The 19880-nt window shown below is 40.1% G+C and overlaps 3 protein-coding genes across 5 annotated transcripts; all 3 read left to right on the top strand.

Moving 5' to 3' along the window:
• Window positions 1-315: 315 nt before the first annotated feature.
• Window positions 316-6697, top strand: zgc:109965 (Nicalin-1-like). Its single transcript, XM_055027499.1, has 16 exons — window positions 316-481; window positions 723-879; window positions 1013-1203; window positions 1286-1430; window positions 2779-2876; window positions 2993-3070; window positions 3219-3322; window positions 3747-3835; window positions 3927-4066; window positions 4149-4327; window positions 4495-4582; window positions 4701-4739; window positions 5053-5225; window positions 5312-5365; window positions 5447-5525; window positions 6418-6697. Exons 1-16 carry the CDS (start codon window positions 356-358, stop codon window positions 6472-6474), a joined length of 1797 nt encoding a protein of 598 aa, XP_054883474.1. The 5' UTR covers window positions 316-355; the 3' UTR covers window positions 6475-6697.
• An 80-nt stretch (window positions 6698-6777) lies between these two features.
• LOC129358443 (uncharacterized) lies at window positions 6778-11376 on the top strand. Its single transcript, XM_055027500.1, has 6 exons — window positions 6778-7013; window positions 7583-7749; window positions 9071-9348; window positions 9426-9476; window positions 10136-10261; window positions 10373-11376. The coding sequence occupies exons 2-6, from the start codon at window positions 7630-7632 to the stop codon at window positions 10461-10463; spliced, it is 666 nt and encodes a 221-aa protein (XP_054883475.1). The 5' UTR covers window positions 6778-7013; window positions 7583-7629; the 3' UTR covers window positions 10464-11376.
• A 40-nt stretch (window positions 11377-11416) lies between these two features.
• On the top strand, window positions 11417-19454 carry myorg (myogenesis regulating glycosidase (putative)). 3 transcript variants are annotated; one of them, XM_055027027.1, is made up of 3 exons: window positions 11417-11476; window positions 13725-14090; window positions 14936-19454. In XM_055027027.1, the coding sequence occupies exons 2-3, from the start codon at window positions 13828-13830 to the stop codon at window positions 16725-16727; spliced, it is 2055 nt and encodes a 684-aa protein (XP_054883002.1). In that variant the 5' UTR covers window positions 11417-11476; window positions 13725-13827; the 3' UTR covers window positions 16728-19454. The 3 variants fall into 3 exon arrangements, with proteins under 3 accessions (XP_054883002.1, XP_054883000.1, XP_054883001.1); XM_055027025.1 differs by having other exon boundaries at window positions 11434-11476; window positions 11995-14090; XM_055027026.1 differs by lacking the exon at window positions 11417-11476 and adding an exon at window positions 11483-12081.
• Window positions 19455-19880: the final 426 nt, after the last annotated feature.

The raw sequence follows: 19880 nt of genomic DNA, 5'->3' as shown, positions 1-19880 counted from the left end.
TGCTGAAATAGCATTTTCATGCTTCACAGGAAAGTTTCATTTCGCTATGAGCTGAGAAACAAAACACGATAAACAAAAGGTCCCTACTCGAAAACTGCTTAACCCTAAGAAGCAATTCTTAAAGGGGTTGTATGTAAACATTTGAACCTGTATGCATGATTCTGACCATAAGTGGAGTCGAAAACATTCACAATAAATTCAACTCTAGATAAATAACTTTGATGAAAGTGCCAAACTTACTCATGCTGATGGTGATTATCTGTAAACTTGTAGTCAGCATTATGGAGGTGTAGAGAGTGTGAGGGGTTGGGGTGGCGCACACGCGATTAGCCTGGAGTTGATCCCTGGGGAGCAGATGGTGAATGGTGGCTTACCTACAGGCTCTGAGTCCCAGGAGTTAACAGGAGTCTGCAGTCACGTTGGAAGATACAATGCTGGCTTTAAAGAAGTCTTGAGGACCGTGTCTCATGAAAGAAGAAAGGTAAGCAATTTACCCATATTTAAGCAGAACATAAATAAGTTTACTTTATAGTGGTTGCTACATTTGGTAGCTTTAGACAAGCTACCATCATCTTTTCTTCCACTTAGTAGAATATTTCAGAGAGTGATCAAATCATTGGTGTCTTGTCTTCTACGTTCTGCTGAAGTTCTCCAGCAAACACATATTTGGTCTTAGCTTCCTCCTGGTGGTCTTGTGTTTAATCAACCACCTCATCTTATAGACTGGGTTCACATCAGACGTGATGTTGCTGAGCAGTGCTGCTGTTTGGCTGCTGCTCTGTGTTGGGTGCCTGCATGGCTCTGCCCTCCCTGCCATGTCCTCCTATGAGTTCACCGCCTACAGGATGCAGCAGTACAACCTGGCGCATCAGAAACATGGTAGGATCAAGTAAAGGACATCATACATCTTGCAAGCAAAACAAAAACAAACAAAAAACATTCCCACAGCATAATGCTGCCTGCACCACAAGTCACTGTCTTTAATTTGCCTTGCTTTATGTTGTTGTGTGAGGCTGCCGTGGAGCCATAGTTGTGGCGGAGGCGCGCTCTGCCGACGAACCGTCGCTGACCCGCCGTTGTGTCGTCATGAAGGTTCAGGACTTCACTGTGGAGAAATACTCTGAAGCCCTGAGACAGAATGCTGCTGCTGTGCTGATTCTACTGCCTCAAAATATCTCCGGCGTTCCACACCAGACAATAAAGGTAAAACCCGAAAGTTTGTCTGTGCTCTGAAAGCGGATTAAACGAGATCCTAATTGGTTAAAACACTCGCTTCACGTCTCAGTCCTTCATGGTGAGTGAGAACGAGGCCTTGCAGAAAGAAACTCTGACTCCAGTCTACGTTGTCCCTGAGGATGAACAGCTGCTTTACATGTATGAGGAGGTGAGGCAGGCTGCAGCTTCACGGACCTCATCCATGCTTGTCAGAGGTAAAACAGACAGTGATGTTTTCTATAAAGGTGTATGCTGCAGTGATGGACGGGTAGATATGTGTGGACAAGGACGTATTTATAAGGATGTGGGCCACCAGGTTGCAGCCAATCCAGCAAGGAGAAATTCCTTTACAAATTACAGGACACAAATGAGTAAAAGAAAGAAGAAAACTTTTATTTCGAGACAAAAGAAGTCATCCATGAGAAAAAATAAATAAATGAAAATAAATAATAAAATATTATGTATTATGTATCTGTGCGCACGGTCTTTACTGGGGTCCGCCATACCTGCCGGAATCTGTCCGGTATGTTGACATCCGACTCGTAAGGACCAAAATTATGGTAGGGTTAAATACCTGTTGAACATATTTAACAAAGACAGAAAAGACAAAAGAGTCAGTATTCTTGCTACTCGCGAGGAGAACGGACAGAGATGTGCTCCAGTTACAATCTCCTACCGCTCTGAAGCACATTTGTCCGCTCCTCTCCTTTTATTGTTTTCAGGATCCCTAATCACAAGGACACTGTAGTTTTAATGGGAGGGGGAAACAATTCATCACACAGCTACAGTGCCAGTTCTCATTTCCTAACTAAGTGTTAGGGATCTGTGTTTCTTTATCTTTGAAGCAATGATTCTGTCACCTCGGATGGCCAGGGCTACATCCAGCCTGATAGGAAGAATGGGTCGTTTACATACAACCCAAAGTCTCAGGAACTGAACTTTACGACCCCAGAGACAGCAAACAACTGTAACCTCAGGAGATGCAAAGACAGTACCTTGAGAATGTCTATTGTGATCGCCTCTCCTTCTATGCATCACAATTATCTTGCATGTGATAATCTCGTTCTGGACATCAAACAGAATAGGTAGTTAGTCTTCACAGTAACAGTTTTACAACATTCCAGCAACTCAACAAAACAGAAACATTCTTAATCCTATAATGAAATTAACTTAAAGGAAAATATAAAATAAAGATACATTATAAAGATCAATGAGAATAACAAATATCTGATTAATTATATCACAATTTCTCCAACATTTTGTAAAAAAGGATGGTGTTGAAGCATGGTAGAATTATTATGTCCTGTAGCCAGTAACTAAATGTTGTTCCCAAAGAAATCAACTAAAACTTAGAAGTTTTTAAAACTTTTTTATTTAAAGTACAATATTTGCAAAACACCCTATGAAAAATGGGGCTCTGGTCCATCTACATCTAAACCCTTTCTTAGTCTGGCCCAGTGTGTGGAAGCCACAGGATGAATGGGAATTTTGTAATAAATCGATTGCAGTGAGAGAGAAAGAGCTTCAGAAACTTTTGACTGAAAATGTTTCTACTGTTCGCAGTTCTTCGAAGTATGGTCACTGCTACAGCATTCCAGATCTTAGTGAGCAACAACAACGCCATTAAGGCCATCACTGACAACACCATAACCACGCTGGAGGTAGGAGCTCAACTTGACATAACATACCGGCTACTGGAAGTTTCAAACCAATCTTTTTTACGGTTTCTTTAAAAGTATCTTTTCCTTGAAGTCCTGCTCCTGTCCGGTCTGTGCAGGGTGTGCTCCCTGGAACCGGAGAGGATGCTCCCACCATCGTCATCACCGCCCACTATGACTCATACGGACTCGCTCCGGTGGGTTGGCCATTAACAAGTTTACAAGTTCAGAGCGTTGACCCGTGAAATGGTTTCAACCTTGGTTTGAAAATCTCCATCCCGCTTAAAAGCTCAGGTCTTTCACTTCAACCCGGCACTTAAGCTTGGATGTGTTTGTGTAAAACAGTGGCTGTCATATGGAGCAGACTCTAATGGCAGCGGAGTCACCATTCTGCTGGAGCTGGCCCGTCTTTTCCAGAAGCTTTACAGCACCTCCGGTACCAGACCACAGTGAGTTCGAGTTTACTCACGAGTCGTGACATAACTCCAACTAGAAAGCATTAAGAATGTGGGTTTTAATAAGGCCTCGATTGGTCAAATTTAATGCCTCAAACCAGGATGCTAAACTCCTCAATGGAAGATCGAAAAACAAGCACAGAACCTTAAAAACAAAGTATTTACACCTACATTCGGTCACTTTATTGTTGTTGTTGTTTTTAAAAAATTCATATTATAATGGAACAAAATAATTTCTTGAGTCCAGTTAAGACACAGAACGACACATTGTCATATATTTTCACCACAACTTCAGCTTCCCAGGATGCATAATGTGAGCTTGATGAATTCTTTTTGAAGGAAACTGTTACGTTTTATTATTATTATTGGTGGAAGTACTCAACAAAAATCCTTAAGACGATTGTCATTTATATTTTAGATATAATTTAATGTTTTCCTTGACCGGAGGAGGAAAATACAACTTCCTCGGCACGAAGAGATGGATTGAGGAAAATCTTGATCACGCCGGTGAGATCACAGCCTGTGATTGTGAGCCGGAAATTAATCCAAAGAAATCACCATTAATAATTAATATTAAAGCCCAACCTTTCTCCTACAGAGTCCAGCCTGCTTCACGACAATGTGGCGTTCGTCTTGTGCTTGGACTCGCTGGCCAAAGGCGATGAACTCTACATGCACGTGTCTCGCCCTCCGAAGCCTGACACTCCTGTGAACTCCTTCATTGAACAGCTGGAGGAGGTAACCGCTCTTATTGTGACGGGACGAGAAAGCATAAACATGTCTTGTCTGTATTAATGGTGTTGTGTGGTTTACCCCCTAGGTGGTTTCCTCCAGATTCCCCTGGGTCAAGGTGGGATTGGTGCACAAGAAGATCAATCTCGTCGAGTCGACGGTGGCCTGGGAGCACGAGCGCTACAGCCTCCGGCGGATCCAGGGCTTCACTCTGTCTCACCTGGAAGATCCCAAGTCTGAGCTTCGTGGGTCTATGCTAGATACAATGTATGCTTGACTTTATTTTTGTCTTATTGAGTTGTTTGAAGAATATGTAGATTAAAAAAAATATATTTTGTTTCTAATTTTTTGTATTTGATAATACATAATTATGTGTAAAATAAAGATAAACTAACGCAGAAATGTATATCGTTCTTCTGCATATCATCTTCTAGGTCCCAAGTCGATTTTAGGAAACTTAAACGAAACGGCATTATCATCGCTGAAGCTCTGGCCCGGTACATGTACAATCTCTCAGACAAGGTGAATAAAGACAGTCTATTTTGATTATGTATATGTAAAAATAAAAAATAAAAAAAATCATATTTATATTTTAATTTGTTGTAAAAGCACATTGATCTGTGACTATTTTTGTTTTCAGGGCTCACCAAGGGATATTCAAGTTTTTAAAGGTCAGCTGGTGAGTTCCTTGTTCTTTTGCTCCAGGTGCTGCCCTCTGGTGTTCATACAGAGATATTACAGCGTGCTTGAATTTTCCAAAAGCACTTCTTCTGTATCAATAAAATGCCATGTCGATTTCAATTATTTGGCGCCACTAAAGTGCAAATAGAAAACTTTTATCACGAAGCAGCTTTGTAAAAAGTAAGATGAAAAACATCTCCAAACTGACGCGGACATAAATGTATTAGCTTTTTATCTTTTTAGACTTAAATGACGTTAGACATTATCGCGAGACCGCCGTTGTGAACCCTCATATTTGGTCCTCAATGCAGGACTTTCAGGACAGCCGGATGTCCAGTTTGATGTCCTTTTTGACCTCTGTGCCCCGGGCTGCCCAGCTGCTGCACAAGGAGCCCGGTCAGATCCTACTGGTCAACTCACTGGAGCACGAGTTCAAGCACTACCTGCAGCAGGTCCATAGGCACACCTTTCGACAGGACAAGAGGTGAAATATGCAGTTGTCTTTGTGTTTCATTCGACAACTCAAAAGCAACACAGCATCCTCACGATTAACGTTACCTTTTCACGCAGGGACCCTGAGATCACCTTTTTTGATCAAATGAACCAACCAATTGTCATGTACAGGTAAATATCTGTGCCAAAGTGACTTTTGTGTATATGCGGAAAATGGTTAAAGATTCGTAAACCAAAGCAAACCTTTCTCAGGGTGAAGCCAGCAGCGTTTGATCTGTTCCTTGGAGGATGCATCACTGCATATTTGGGGATTGTTTACTATTCAATCCAGGTGAGTTGACGTACATTTCACAAAGCGTTTCTGCAGCTATCTCAACAGTTCTGTGACATACATACACAAAAGAAATTGGATTCCAGTAGCCTGATGAAAACTGGTCCCTCTGTGCTACACTTTGCTTCATACAGAGAGACTGGCTTCTTGGCTAGTGAGAAAGGATTGCTTCCTGGAAGAGTGGTCTGTGTTGAGGTTTTGAATTTTACCCAGTTGCTAACGTTTTCCCCTAAGAAGCTTACCGGAAATTGCTAGCGCTGCAAACAACCATCCTTCACTGTGAAGAGAGAGCTGCAGACCAGGATGGGGTAAATGTTAATGTTAGTACAATATTTGGAAGCACGGTCAGCACGGACTGAACGACTTTGTTCACTTACTCTGCTGCCTTTGCTAAAACTCCAGGCAGACTACAATTCTAAATCAGCCCAGAAAATCAACGTCATTGTTCACATCATCTCCTTCTGTTCACTGTTTGGCCCAGTCAAATCGACCACAGAATCCAAGTCAAATGGAGAAAACCCAGAACGTTTTTGAGAAGAATTGCACAGCAAGGCGATGGCCAGGCTAGGACTCCATTAGTACATATCTGAAGCCTGTCAAAAGTATTCTGTAGAGCAGGCATGTGAAAAAAGGAGTCGGGGCAGATGAGAACCAAAACTGAACCGTTTCTTTGTACTGTTTCTTCACTGTGGAGCCGAAAACTAACAATAGATACCAGAAAACTCGACCCCCCACCGGAAGACGGCATCATGCTGAAACTCCTTAGTATTGAAACCCCTTTTTTACAAAATGTAAAAAGGGGTTTCAATATTTTTGCAAGATGTTTTGTTTTAAAGCCCTTGCCAATAAGGAGGATTAAAATAATAAGTTTTCCACCTGTTTTCTCTTGCAGAATTTCGGGCATCTGTATGCTAGACTCAAAGCTGCAGTGAAAACCAAACATCAGTGACAGCTTCAAGGATACAGGCTTTACGGCTTGCTAAGCTCATGACAGACGTCTGCGTCACAGAACATTAAAGCAATCCAGCACTAGGTTTCCCAGAGTAAGACAGGAAGTGTGAATTTGCATTGTGACTATCAGATGTTCAAAGATATGTATGGTCCTTAGAAAGGACTTTCTAGAGAGTCCTAAAAAATATGCAAATCGAGAAATAAAAGTGTTCTGTCGTCAATCCTGCTGACGGTGTGAATAACTGGGATCTGACGTCCAATCGATGAAATGCATTTTCTCTCACATTACTATGATCACTCGACATGACGTGTGTGTGTGTGTGTGTGTGTGTGTGGTGGTGTGTGTGTGTGTGTGTGTGTGTGTGTGTGTGTGACTGAGCTTCGATGCAGCTCCCAGGCGAGGTTCAACCACTGCAATGGACACTCAGCCAGTTCCTGTCACAGATAACTCAGTGAGATTGCCACAGACACAATGGCCCCCGCAGTGCTCCACGAATTATTAATGCTTGTGTGACGTGCTGACAGTCATTGATTGCGGTAGGGTTCTACAGGTTTCTTTTAATTTTTTTTTTTTTTTAGTTCTTCAGCTATGCTCAGACCGTTGAAACTTAAAAGCAGCTGAACGGCTGTCAGTGCATGAAGTGAGGGCTGTGTTGTTGATCGGGGCCCTAGGAGCTATGGAAGCAGGTCAAGGGCATTGACCCCAGATATGCGAGTCTCTGCAGGGGGCTTAAAGCTCAGGGAGATTAGTGAGTGCTCAGGTGGCACACAGAGTGTTGTTCTGCTTCAGCAGGGATGATCTGAACCTGTCCAAAACGGACGAGATTCTTCACAACAGCAACAGGCCAAAGCAGTCGTTTGATCTGTTTTAAATCTGCATAGGATTGATGTATTCTGTAGTGATGCAAAATAAGAAATAAAAATAAACAGGTGTTGTGGCACCTTAGATTCAGAGTAAGTGACATACAGCCATGAAAAAAAAGATTAAATGCATACTACTACAACAATTATGTAATCTTCCCAGAAGTAAAAATAGAAGCAGGGAAAGCGTTGGGGAGCAGATATAGGTAAGGGGCGGAGCTTACAGGATACTGCATGACTTTCAGGTAAACTGGAGGTAAGGTGTGGATAAACAGTGAGACGGTTTCTGAAGATGGGTCCCCAGCTCTACCTCACAATGTACAAGGAGCATTTCAGATCTCCGGGCAGAGCAAAAAAAGCTGAACTTCGACCCACCTCAGCCCACCGCAGGAACAACCCTCAACCCCGGCCGGTAAGATGGACAGCCCAAAAGCATGAGCTTTTTTATTTTATTTTATTTTTATTGTGGACACACAGTGATTTGACTCTGATAGGAATAGAGGGCTAATAGGTATTGTTTGATGTGACATGATTTCTGTTTATTTTGAAGAAATAAATCGAAGGTGAAATCGGGTTTGTGGAACATTATGCACTTACAATATGCTATGTGACTGAAAATAAAAGAAATGTAGAGGTACAGATCATGCAAAGATTTTTGTTCCCCCAACACTTCTTTTCTTTTTAAATTTTTAACATGTTCCACAGTGTTTAAGAACATGACAAATGTCTAGCAGCGATTTAGGAACATTTTTTCTTCTTTTATGATGTGCCAAATTGAGCTGTAAACATCAAATCAGTCATAACGCTGACTGAATTGCATGCATTTTGTTTATACAAAGAAACAAAATACACTTTCTTTGAATATATATAAATATATGTATGTAGAAATATATGTATGCATAAACATTATTATTTATTGAAACTATTCCCGTTTTGTCGCATTGAAACCACAAACCTCAAAATGTACATCTAAACATTTTAAAAAACATTCCTAATGAACCTTAATTGGATTTAAGTCTGGACTCTGTCTGGCTTGTTTGGACACAAGGATTTGCTCTGGCTGTCTGTTTACAGTTATTGTCCTGCAGGAAAGTGAACCACCATTCAATCTTTTGCAAACTCCATGAGGTTTCCTCGCTGGATGATCCTGTTTTCAGGTGCATTGTCAAGTCAAACCAGCTTCCATGTCCTTTCTGAAGAAAATCATCCCCACAACATAATGCTGCCACCACCCTGTTTTGATGTGGAGATTGAGATCTATATTAGCAGCAGCAGAAGTAGTAGTAATTTTATGCCACAAACAAGATTTATTTAGAGGCCGAAAAGGTTTACACTGGACTCCTCATGTATTTTTTTCTAGTAATTTCTTCTTGCCTTTTGTAAAGGTCAGATTTGTGTTGTGCACAATTAGTAGTCGCCCTTTCAACAGATTCTGCTAGCTGAGTTCTTGACCTTTGACCTCCAGAACTAAAGTGGCCTCTTGTTTGCTTCTTTGATTGATGCTATCCTTTTAGAAAAAAAAGAATAAATCCCCCAAAAATTCAAAAACATTTTGTGGTTGTGATATGACAAAATGCATCTAGTCCAATGACAATCAATATTTTTGCGAGGTGCATAAAAACCGAATACGAGTGTCCACACAAAGTTTGCGTTAAAGTGAGAGTTTGCTAACTTTAGTTTGCAGGTTTCCTTCTTCAGATTTCTTTGTTTCCAATTTCTATTTGTCTCCACAGGACTTCCTGTTTCCCCGCAGTCTTCGGTCGAACTGCAGACCAACGCGCTCGCTACTCCTCCCTTCACCCCCTGTGGACACGGGCCGGCCCCTTTTCCCCCCTGTGAGCCATTTTTCAGCTCACAATCCTGTCTTAGCTTTTCCTGAAAACCCTTTAGGCAAAACAAATTCTGACAGCCCACATCACATGCCTCCTATCAAGGCCCACAAACTCCAGCTGATAAAGACTCCTGCTGCGAGTGACGGTCAGGTTCCCACCACTCTGAGGAGCCCTGATAAGTAATTATTAATCAGCTCCCCGTTTTGCTTAAAGGTAACTATGAACACATTCTGACATTGATGGATCTGCTCTGCAGGACAGCAGGTTATCAGAAGAATGTCAATCCACTCTCAGCACGACAAATCAGGCAAGTAAACAACCTTTGAACTGAAGTGACATAGAGTTCCTTGCATTTTTGTAGTTTTTCACCACATTCCTTTCACAAACAGAGGAATATTGTGATGGGAGGACCAACACAAAGTAGAGTAATTGAGAAGTGAAAATAAATTTTGTTGCAAATAAAACTAAATCATTGCAACTCTGCCTGTTTGCTGTAATGGTCTCTGAGGTCCTCACATTATGTGATTCAATTACACAATTAGAGTCTGTTTACTAATCCTGTGACTTCTGTTGACAATTTATTGCATTGGATTTTTGTGAAAATGTAAATACAAACACTCACCACACTGCTCATATTGTTGTGCTAAAATTTAGAGAAAATCATGTCGAATGTCCCTTCCACTTTGCAAGCATCAACTATTTTGTGTTGGACGATAAAAAAAAAACAACACACACACACACACACACACACCACCACACACACACACACACACACACACACACCCCCCCACACACACACACACACACACACACACACACACACACACACACACACACACACACACACACACAAAGCAATAAACAATTTAGTTTTATTGTAGCAAATCAAGTAGAATAAATACTTTTGCAAAGCAATATAGCATATTAAAAAAAAAAACTGACAGTAAGATCTCTGCTTTTCAACAGACCACAAGCAGGAGTTCAGTTTCAGACGAGACCACAAACGAGCAACCCTCCTGCAGCTGCAGCTCCTCTCTGCTTTGTGCGGACGCCTTACAGGAAATGTTGCTCGACCAGAACTCAAGATTTTAGGTGCGCATTCTCTTGCATGTATCATATTTAGTTTTCTTTGTTTATTGGAAGAGGATGAGGACTTTAATATTGTTCCTGAAGTCTGACTTTGATCCTGTGCTTTGCCAACAGCGACTGCTACAGCTGCTTTCATGTAGTGAGGCCCTGCCAGGCTGCTCACTACGTCATACACCCAGAGTTTGTCTCTGAAAGCCTTTATTAGGAACACCGGAGGTTGCCCTGTTCCAAGCTGGGGAGATTCAGAACAAGAGTCTGTTCAGCTATTCTCTGCTAATTAACCACACCACTCCTGGCAGAGCACCATGCGGACTTTTAAATTTCCTTTTTAAATAAACAGCAATGTCTTTCCAAGGGTTGGCTTGTCACGATCGAGTTGGATGAAGAATAGTCGCTCTCTTGTGGTTCCAGTGCAACCGAATATTGTATTGCATTTATACTTTTGCCACATATGTGAAAAATTTCTTCCAATATTTGTTCAGCAGAGAAAATTATTTTTGGAAATGTTCACATTTGTTTTTTTTAGTAGATACATTTTTTAATGGGACCATTGGCATACAATTTCTCTACACATACAAAGACATTGAGACAGTCAAGCTCACAATTGAATAATATGTGATTGAGTTTTAACACTGAGGCAGAAAGCAAAGATAACTTATTTAACTACAGGTGAAACATGTCGAAGCTGCCATCCCAAGACTTAAATAAATGTCAATCTGCTTTCTTATGGGACACGTTTGTTCGATCCAATCAACTTGAATGAATCTTAAAATATGGATATTGAAATAATAATAAAATTGGTTTTTTTTCTAACATTCTTCATTCAGTATGCAACAGGTAAACGAAGTATCAAAGGTTTTCTAAGTTTGAATATTTCAGAGCTACATAAAATTAACAGCAAGTGTTTTCAAAATCTGAAATGAACAATTAGAAAACAGTAAACATGCTCACAGTTTCTTTTGCACTTTGTATGTTGGAAACTGTGAATTCTGTGTGGTGATTAAACGACTGTGGGTGGCCAAATTGAAGGCGCAGTGTGAAATGAAGAGCATCGGTTCTCCACCTGGACTACATTTCCCTTGTCAGTGTGGGCGTGGATGAAGGCGGGGTCAACCCAGCGCGTTTGGGTTCTTCTCTTGAACCTTTTTTTTTTTTTTTTTTTTTTTTGAGGATTGTAGCAAACAGACTCCAAACCGCTGAGGAGATCGCTGCAGATCGGTAGGGGCGGAAAAACACACACACACACACTTTTTTTTGTTGTTGTTGTAAAACGAACTTTAACAAAAATCTGAATCTGAACGAGAGATACGAGCATTTTGCACTGATCCCGTGTTGTTGTTTTTTCTTTAACTTTCTTTTACACCACCCATAATGTCGATTAAAAACAAAACAAAAAACAACGGATCGTTCTTCCCACATTGGCTGCTAAATTAATAGTTTATGTTGTTCATCCATAACTTGTGTTTTGGTGTCTTTAAAGTTGCATTTTCTTAACGTGTTATTGTCATCTGTAAACATGGTAAGTGGGGAGGGAAAAAAAAAGCCACATCACAAGTGAAGATTGTTATTTTATTGCTTTCTTGCTCTATTTATCTGTGTATTAAGTGTGTGATATTCAGCTCTGCAGCGTGTTGGTGTTCAGTGTTATTGACTGTGTCCATAATTAGCATGCGAGAACACGCTGGGAACACCGAGACCTCAGCCTTTTTTTTTTCTCTCTTTCTGTCTGTCTGTAGTTTGACTGGAGCAGCTGCACCGACTGGATCAGCACTTCTTCATGTTTCCCCTCCATGTCTGATAATAAATCAGCTGAATTGACAGATGTGAGGCCACTGTAAACAAACAAATGAGACTAAAAGGGACTGTAAAGCACTTCTTTACAGCACAGTAAAATCAAATGAGTGTTAGACTTTTAATGACTAATTTTGATTGGTGTTGCTTGGTTGGTTCGTGTATAAATGAGGTTATTGTTTAAAAAAAAAGGATTCTGCTTCATAGAATTGATTTAAATTAAATGTCAAAAGGTGATGACTTCCAATGATGGTGGATCAAAGTTTCTAGAAGTTTTCGAATTAACCCCGTCTAGGTCATCATGTGTTTTGTTCCAGCATGGCCTTTATATTTTTTAAACACTTTTCTCACTTAAAGCTAGAAACGATTCGGTCCGAGAATGTATTTATTTATTTTTTTTCATTTTGCGCTTGTGCTCAACTCTAAAGTTCACGATTCTTTGGAAGCTAAGGAACAACTTGTTATTGTCAGACTGAATAAAAACTCAGGGTCTCCAGCAGAGACCAGTCAGCAAGTAATAGTAGTGTGCATAATTGTAAAGTGGAAGGAAAGTTATTTGCAGATTAAAATCAAAAAAGTATGTTTTGCCTTGCATTTTTTGAATAGGGAGCCTCCACCCCTATCTCAACACTTTTGCAATTTCTAACAAGTTTCCCTCTAGGTGTGTGACCTTTATTTATCTCCATTCGTTCCTCCTTCATTGGCCCTGCTGAGAGAAGTGTTGCCTCAGCATCTTCCTGTCACCGCCGTGTGTTTGAGTGTCTGCAGCACTTCCTGGGCCTCTTTGCTGCTGCTTTCAAACCTCCTTGATTTGCCTTTTTAAAAACACAATTTGCTTCCCTCACACTTTAATTACACATTAAACTATGTGTGGGTCATAAAATTCCAATAAATCTCACTGAGTCTTTCTGTTTCACCGCATTCCCTAGACTTTTTTTAATGTTCTGCTGGCAGTACAGAACATTCAGAGAACTTAAACACCTTCACTCCTCTGTGTTTTCATATTCAGTCTGTTCTGATTAATTGCATATCAAACCAAGTTGCTGTTTGATTTGCTGTGAGGGACAGTAACATTTACATAAAACTGGTAATGTAGCTTTTTCTTTGTTCTCTTTAGTGTCAGAGTCTCTCAAGTTTTGTCACATTTGACTGCAGTGATCCAGGTTGTGTCCAGTTTGCCAAAGCAGGAGTGGTACAACGCAGCGTTCAGTATTTCTATCTTGTCTCATTGGCCTTTGCAGGGCTTTAAGACTGAAATCCCTCTTTTCTGCTTCTTTATACTTCATTCCATACAAATGAGTTGTTGTCAATTGAACCCATGTGTTAAAATTACTTTCAGCAGCATCAACTTAGTCTCTTTAGGGCCAATTTGACAAAGATTTGTTTTCTTAAATCTCAAATACATCATTAAAGTTTACAACCTGACCAGGCTAATACCTTCAAGAGATGTGAAATCACTTTGTTCAGCATTTCAGAGCATGTAAAAGCCAGAGCTTGAAGTGTATTGTAAGCTTTGAGCCAGTATAAAAAAGAGAAATGTAGAGCACAGTTGTTCTTTTTTAAAAAAAAAACAACCATGCTCATTTTTTCTAGATTTTTGAGATGGTTGAGTTTTGTTTTCTTTAAAAAAAAAAAAACCCTCTGTTATCTTGTTTCCCCGACAAACTGCAAACAGATGTGACGACGCGCCTAAAGTCCAACCAGAGGCTCCCTGCTCAACATTTTTGATGATCTGCACAACATCACCTCAGGGATTTGGCCTCTAAACAACACAAGCCATGTACCAAGTGGTGCCCGGCGGTGCCGGGGGCACGATTACAGATGTTATCCCCAAGCAGAAGCACACCAAGGATTCTCGATCTTTGGTTGGAGCCGGAGTCATCGGCCTGTTTCTGGTCATCGCAGCCGTGGCTGCCTGGTGTTACTACATAGCCTCCCTGCGCAAAGCTGAGCTGCTGAAGACTCAGCTGCTGGATCTCAATAAGGACGGCTACATTATCCGCAACCAGGGGGGGTCCATCGTCTTCAGAATGGATTTCAGGTTGGTAATTTTTTTTAAATGTGTGTATGTGTATATATTTATATGAGTACAACTTACTGCGGTACATAGGCTGCACCTCAGTAAGTTAGAGTACTATCTGAAACTCAGTTTTATTAGATTCAAAGAGCAAAACCTATAGATGGTCCACCCCTTTGCCCAAAATGTTAAAATAAAAATGCTTTTGACCTCTTCCTATGAAATGATTGTGACACTTATCTTTTCCTGACCAAGCATGTATAATCTCAAAATTTTACTAATTAATTTCTTCCAAACATATACGGGAGATGAAATGATCATAAAAAGAGATTACTTATATTTTCTGGAGACACACAAAGTGATAAAGAAATGACTTTGGTTAAATTTAACGTTATAGATTACAACTAAGAGTTATTGACCCAGCTGCCTGGTAAAGTCTGGTATCACAAAAGACCAACATAAGACCATTTAATACACAGATTGTGACCTATACAACCTTAGGAAAGGTTGCTAACTTGTCCGTAGTGCAGCAGACATTCACTGCCACCCTGTCTGATGGGGGTGTTAGTGTTTTAGATGACTGTCTTAATGCTACTAACAATCCCAAACTCACAAATTATTTTGAGAATGAGAGATTTTTTTATAAAACAGAATAGCCAGAAATGTATTTCCATGTACAGTACAAGATATGACAAGAGTACTTGGCTGAACTGAATGTTGTGTTTTCAGTGCTTAGAAGACAATATCACAATTTGAAAGTAATTTCCGATAGAAGTTAAATTAAATGATCTTCCTATTTATTGCAATATCATTAGTGTTTTTGTTATCAATAAAAGACTGAAAATCAAATGACTTTTTAATCTTGACAGATCAGGGACCCTGGACTTGGACTCCTGCTCCAAAGAGGAGGAAATTCTTCGTTGTGTTCGGACCACTGACAGGAAGCTCAAGTTTTTTATAAAGACAGTGCGGCCCAAGGACACTGTGCAATGCTATCGTGTCCGCTGGGAAGAACTGGTCCCCAACATTCCCGTTGAGCATGCCATGACTTACAAGTTTGCACACTGGTATGGTGGAGCAGTGTCAGCAATTCAGCACTGGCCTATTTCTATTTCAGGCCAACAGGCTCCCAAGCCCTTTGTCACGAGCGACATTTACTCAAACCGGGAAGAATTTGGAGGAATTTTAGAAAGTTACTGGTTGTCATCCAATGCCACTGCCATCAAGATCAACAACTCTGTACCTTTTCACCTTGGCTGGAATGACACAGAAAAAACCATGTACTTCCAAGCAAGGTATCATGACACCCCTTTTAAGCCAAACCCGGGTGAGGCTCCTTGTGCTGAACTGAGCTACAGAGTCTGTGTAGGTTTGGATGTGACATCCATACACAAGTACATGGTTCGGAGATACTTCAACAAACCATACAAAGTACCTGCCAAAGTCATGTTTGAACATCCTATTTGGTCGACTTGGGCTTTATATAAGCGTGACATTAATCAAGAAAAACTTTTGACGTACGCTGCCAACATTCGCAAGTACAACTTTAACTGTAGTCATCTAGAGCTCGACGACCGCTACACAAAACGTTATGGAGATTTCGAGTTTGACCCAGTCAAGTTCCCTAATGCATCTGAAATGTTCCAAAAGTTAAAATCGGATGGATTTCTGGTGTCTCTGTGGATTCATCCTTTCGTTAACTATAACTCTGAAAACTTTCACCCTTTGGTAGAACGAGGGTTGTTTGTCCGAGAGCCAACAGGACGGCTGCCTGCATTGGTTAACTGGTGGAATGGCATTGGCGGCATCTTGGACTTCACCAACCCAGAGGCCCGGGAATGGTTTGCCTCCCAGCTACGTTCACTGCGCTCAAAGTACGGGGTGTCCTCTTTTAAATTTGATGCAGGGGAGACAAACTACTTGCCTTGGAAATTTAGTACAAAGAATCACATTCGCGACCCCAGTTTTTTCACAAGGCGCTACACAGAGATGGCTATTCACTACAATGATCGAGCTGAGCTGCGCAGTGGTTACCAGTCCCAGAACATATCCTGCTTCTTCAGACCGATTGATAGAGATTCTGTCTGGGGTTATGAGCTGGGCCTCAAATCTCTCATCCCCACAGTGCTCACCATCAGCATCCTTGGGTATCAGTTCATCCTGCCAGACATGATCGGGGGCAACGCTTACCTGAACCACACAAGCGGAGATCGGGCATTACCTGATCGAGAACTGTACATCCGCTGGCTGGAGCTGTCTGCCTTCTTGCCTTCGATGCAGTTTTCTGTACCTCCATGGGAATATGATAATGAGGTGGTGGAAATTGCTCGGAAATACACAGCCATTCACGAAAGTATTGTGGCACCGCGGGTCCTCGAGCTGGCAGGGGAGGTTTTGGACACCGGGGACCCAATCATACGGCCACTGTGGTGGATTGCCACTGGGGATGAGACAGCCTATAAAATTGATTCCCAGTTCCTGATTGGGGACGACTTAATGGTAGCTCCAGTTCTAGAGCCTGGAAAGCAAGAACGAGACATATATCTACCCGCTGGGCACTGGAGAAGCTACAAGGGGGAAAGATTTGACATCAAGGAGCCGCTGCATCTCACAGATTATCCGGTAGACCTGGATGAAATTGCCTACTTTCTTTGGGTTTAGCAAGAAAGAAAATGAAAGACTTGATCATCTCAAACACCTTTCATATTTTGTCACTCTACAAGCATAAAAGTAAATTTTTTTCATGAATTTTTATGTGTTGATTTCCCACAAAGTATTACGTAATCTAACCTGAAGTAAAAGGATGCATGGTTTTAAAAAAATTCTGCGGCTAGGAGTGTAATTATCTTTTTTTTTTCTTGCTTTTCACATCCAGAGACTGAAATGTTTCTCCAATGGTCTTTGCAAAGTAGCACAACTTAATCGGATCTGAAGTAGAGCACCCCGACACAGATTCTCTATTTAGGTCTGGATTTTGGGTAATTTTTAGACATGCATGTCTAAAGCATTCCAATGTATCTGCATGTTTTGGTTTAGGGTATCCTAATGACTTGTGAGAAATTCCAAAATTACATCATGTTTCTTTCCTTCAGCAATAACTTTCATGCTGAAAGTCCAGATTAGTAGAGGGCATAACAATTTTTAAAAAAATCTTCTACAATTGAGTTTTTGATCTGATCAGCTCCTTCATTTACCACAAACGTCATGCCTACTTTTCAGGTTGATCCTGACTTCAGGATAGTCATGTCTTGGCAGGTTTGCAGTGTTGTGACATTTTCTATTTTTAGATCGCAGATTGAACAGCTCTCTGTGAGATCCTCACAGCGATGGACGGTTTTGTATCAGCAAGTTTATTGATATGTTCTTTGGGCTTTATATTGCTGTTTGTTCCCTTATGTTCTTTAACAAATTGCCTTCAAAAAAACACCTCGATTTATTCATACAAATTGACAGTGGTTTCAATTGGTTGCCCTGGATTTTCTTAAGGAACATCAGAGTAAAGGATCTGCAAGAAAAACATTTCAGAATTGTAAAATATCTTGAAAGCCGTGCATCTCTCGTCAACCTTTTCACAATTACTTTGTGTTATGCCACAAAGATCCCAATAAATCTATTGTGGTTTGTGACAAAATGTGAAAAAGTATAAGGATTTTGGATAGTTTGCCACTGTGTAAGTTTAGCAGGCGACATGATGTGAAATGTAAGAAAGTTCACCTTCCCTAAAATAGCTGTGAACAGGAATTTAACTTGTGAAATTGCTGCAGATATGAAAAGCTTGGTCTTTATTTGAATTTAGTATTTTTTTATTGCTTGTTGTTTCCATATTCTTTAGCATTTGCCACTTTTTAAAAACAAAAATCTGTCATCTTTAGCCAGCACTGGCCACTTTATGCCATTCTGTCTTACCAAGAGCAGCAAAAGAACTAAGAACACATTTAAATCGCTGCGTAATCTCAAGCTTCTTGAATGAGCAGGCAGAATCCAGAGACAAGTCTTATGTTAAACATATGGTACAAGGGCATATATAAGCCAATAATTGTTTGCCATGAAGCTGTTTTATCAGTACCATTAGGCAGTACGCTACATGATGATATCCTGTTCTCCTGTGACTCTGACTGCTCTTCTCGTCGTTTGTCGATTCTTATCAGGAAGCCGGGTTTAACGCTTCATTTATCAGGACAGGAAGCTGCAGGTTTAATCATTACATTGCTCTCACTGTGTAACATGGTGCCTTGTAACACGTCTTAGACAAGTAGGAGATGTTTTAAATATTTAACGCTTTTCCTCAGGTAACGGCTTTCTCAGGCTCTGTTGTGTTTAAGGTGTGTAACCCTTATTAATGCTTTCAAACAGCAAGAAACATTATAATGTAATGTATATGTGGACGGCTGTAACTGAAATCCTAAGTGTTCATATAGCTTTTAATCAATTAAATGATAAATAATTCTGATTTTGTAAGTCAGTAACTTAGCTGACCTGGATTCCCAGCCTAAATGGTAAAATATTTTCTTGTCATATTTCTCTGATGTCATGTTTATGTATGTTTTTCACTATGTTGCTACAAGCTGCTCATTTGTCCCGTTCCTGTGTAGATCGTGGAACATCAGTTGTTGCAATATAAGCTTTTTTAATATGTTTTTTTTTGGGAACTAAAGATGAAACAGATATTAGTCATCTGATTCTGGATCGGAGCTTCAGACGAATGCGTTCGTCTGACATCTCCAATAGATACCCAAGAATACCTCCTCTGTTTCCCCCACCCCAAAATAAAATAAGACAAATACTGTGAACAAGTGCCAACTTCATTTGTGCTTCACATATTCAGGCATTTAAAAATTGACATAATTTAAGGACTCCTTAATAACAGGATTTTTAGTATACTTTATTTGTGTTAGTCTTTTAAAAAATGTTAGTGAATACTTGTTCCTTTTTGAAGCTGAAATAAAATATGACATTGAAATTTAAGACCAAGACGTGACCCACTCCTCTCTCTATCAATGTGTGAATTGACCTTTTTTGAAATGTTGTATATTAATGCTTTGTGCCTTTGACCCGTAAAGTGGTGCTAACCTGACTTGAGCCTTCAGCTTGCAGCTTCGGCACTGACCTTGATGTGTTTTGTTTTGTCCTTTGACATCTTGTCAAGAAAACATGGCCACATATTTATAGCAGCTCTCACTTAGCATCTGTGCCAGGCTCATCTTTGGCACCGTTTCTGTCTTATGATTAGACTGACTGCTCTGGCTATTTTTGCTTTTGATTCTTTGAGCTCAGTGTGTGCCTGTGCTGTTTAATGTTTATATATATATGTGTTGGGATGTGACTAAAAGGCTGCATTCATTCTAATGTAATTTTGTATTAATGTATTAAAAGAATTATGAGACCATCGTTTTTGTTTGCACTTAATCCTGAATTATTTTTTGTTCACTAGAAGTACGTTGTTTGTTTCACAGGTGCATCTTAAAAACATATTAGAAAAAACAATGCTAATGTATTTAAATGATTTAATACTAAAATTATATATGTTGGTTTTTGTTCAGATGATTTTTAGGGTTATGGGTAAAAGAAGAAAACTTAAATTCTGCATATCGGAAAATTCGATTAAATGTTTCAATGAAAATTATGTCCTGGCAGACATGGTGCATTTTAATAAATTAGAATATTATTCAAAAGTTAATGTATTTCTGTGTTATATACAGTCATACATGCTTAAACTGATTTATGCTTTATGTTTAAATGTATTGTCTTAGTATTATCCTGCTTTTGTTGACAACTTTGCTTGTGCTTTGTTGTAATACAAGGAACAAATATTTA

Source organism: Poeciliopsis prolifica, unplaced genomic scaffold (assembly GCF_027474105.1).
Source record: "Poeciliopsis prolifica strain line A6 unplaced genomic scaffold, Auburn_PproV2 SCAFFOLD003, whole genome shotgun sequence".
In the NCBI taxonomy this organism is placed as follows: Eukaryota; Metazoa; Chordata; class Actinopteri; order Cyprinodontiformes; family Poeciliidae; genus Poeciliopsis; species Poeciliopsis prolifica.
Note: the sequence above shows the minus strand (reverse complement) of the source record. Positions and strands in the feature narration are given on the sequence as shown.

What these genes read in the sequence shown, in the direction of transcription:
- zgc:109965 (XM_055027499.1), top strand. Translation starts at nt 356, where the DNA reads ATGGTGAATGGTGGCTTACCTACAGGCTCTGAGTCCCAGGAGTTAACA. An exon ending in CAACCAATTGTCATGTACAG is followed by an intron (nt 5,366 to 5,446) that starts GTAAATATCTGT and finishes AACCTTTCTCAG; the next exon opens with GGTGAAGCCAGCAGCGTTTG. An exon ending in TTGTTTACTATTCAATCCAG is followed by an intron (nt 5,526 to 6,417) that starts GTGAGTTGACGT and finishes TTTCTCTTGCAG; the next exon opens with AATTTCGGGCATCTGTATGC.
- LOC129358443 (XM_055027500.1), top strand. Translation starts at nt 7,630, where the DNA reads ATGGGTCCCCAGCTCTACCTCACAATGTACAAGGAGCATTTCAGATCT. An exon ending in ACAACCCTCAACCCCGGCCG is followed by an intron (nt 7,750 to 9,070) that starts GTAAGATGGACA and finishes TTGTCTCCACAG; the next exon opens with GACTTCCTGTTTCCCCGCAG. An exon ending in ACCAGAACTCAAGATTTTAG is followed by an intron (nt 10,262 to 10,372) that starts GTGCGCATTCTC and finishes CTTTGCCAACAG; the next exon opens with CGACTGCTACAGCTGCTTTC.
- myorg (XM_055027027.1), top strand. Translation starts at nt 13,828, where the DNA reads ATGTACCAAGTGGTGCCCGGCGGTGCCGGGGGCACGATTACAGATGTT. An exon ending in GTCTTCAGAATGGATTTCAG is followed by an intron (nt 14,091 to 14,935) that starts GTTGGTAATTTT and finishes TAATCTTGACAG; the next exon opens with ATCAGGGACCCTGGACTTGG.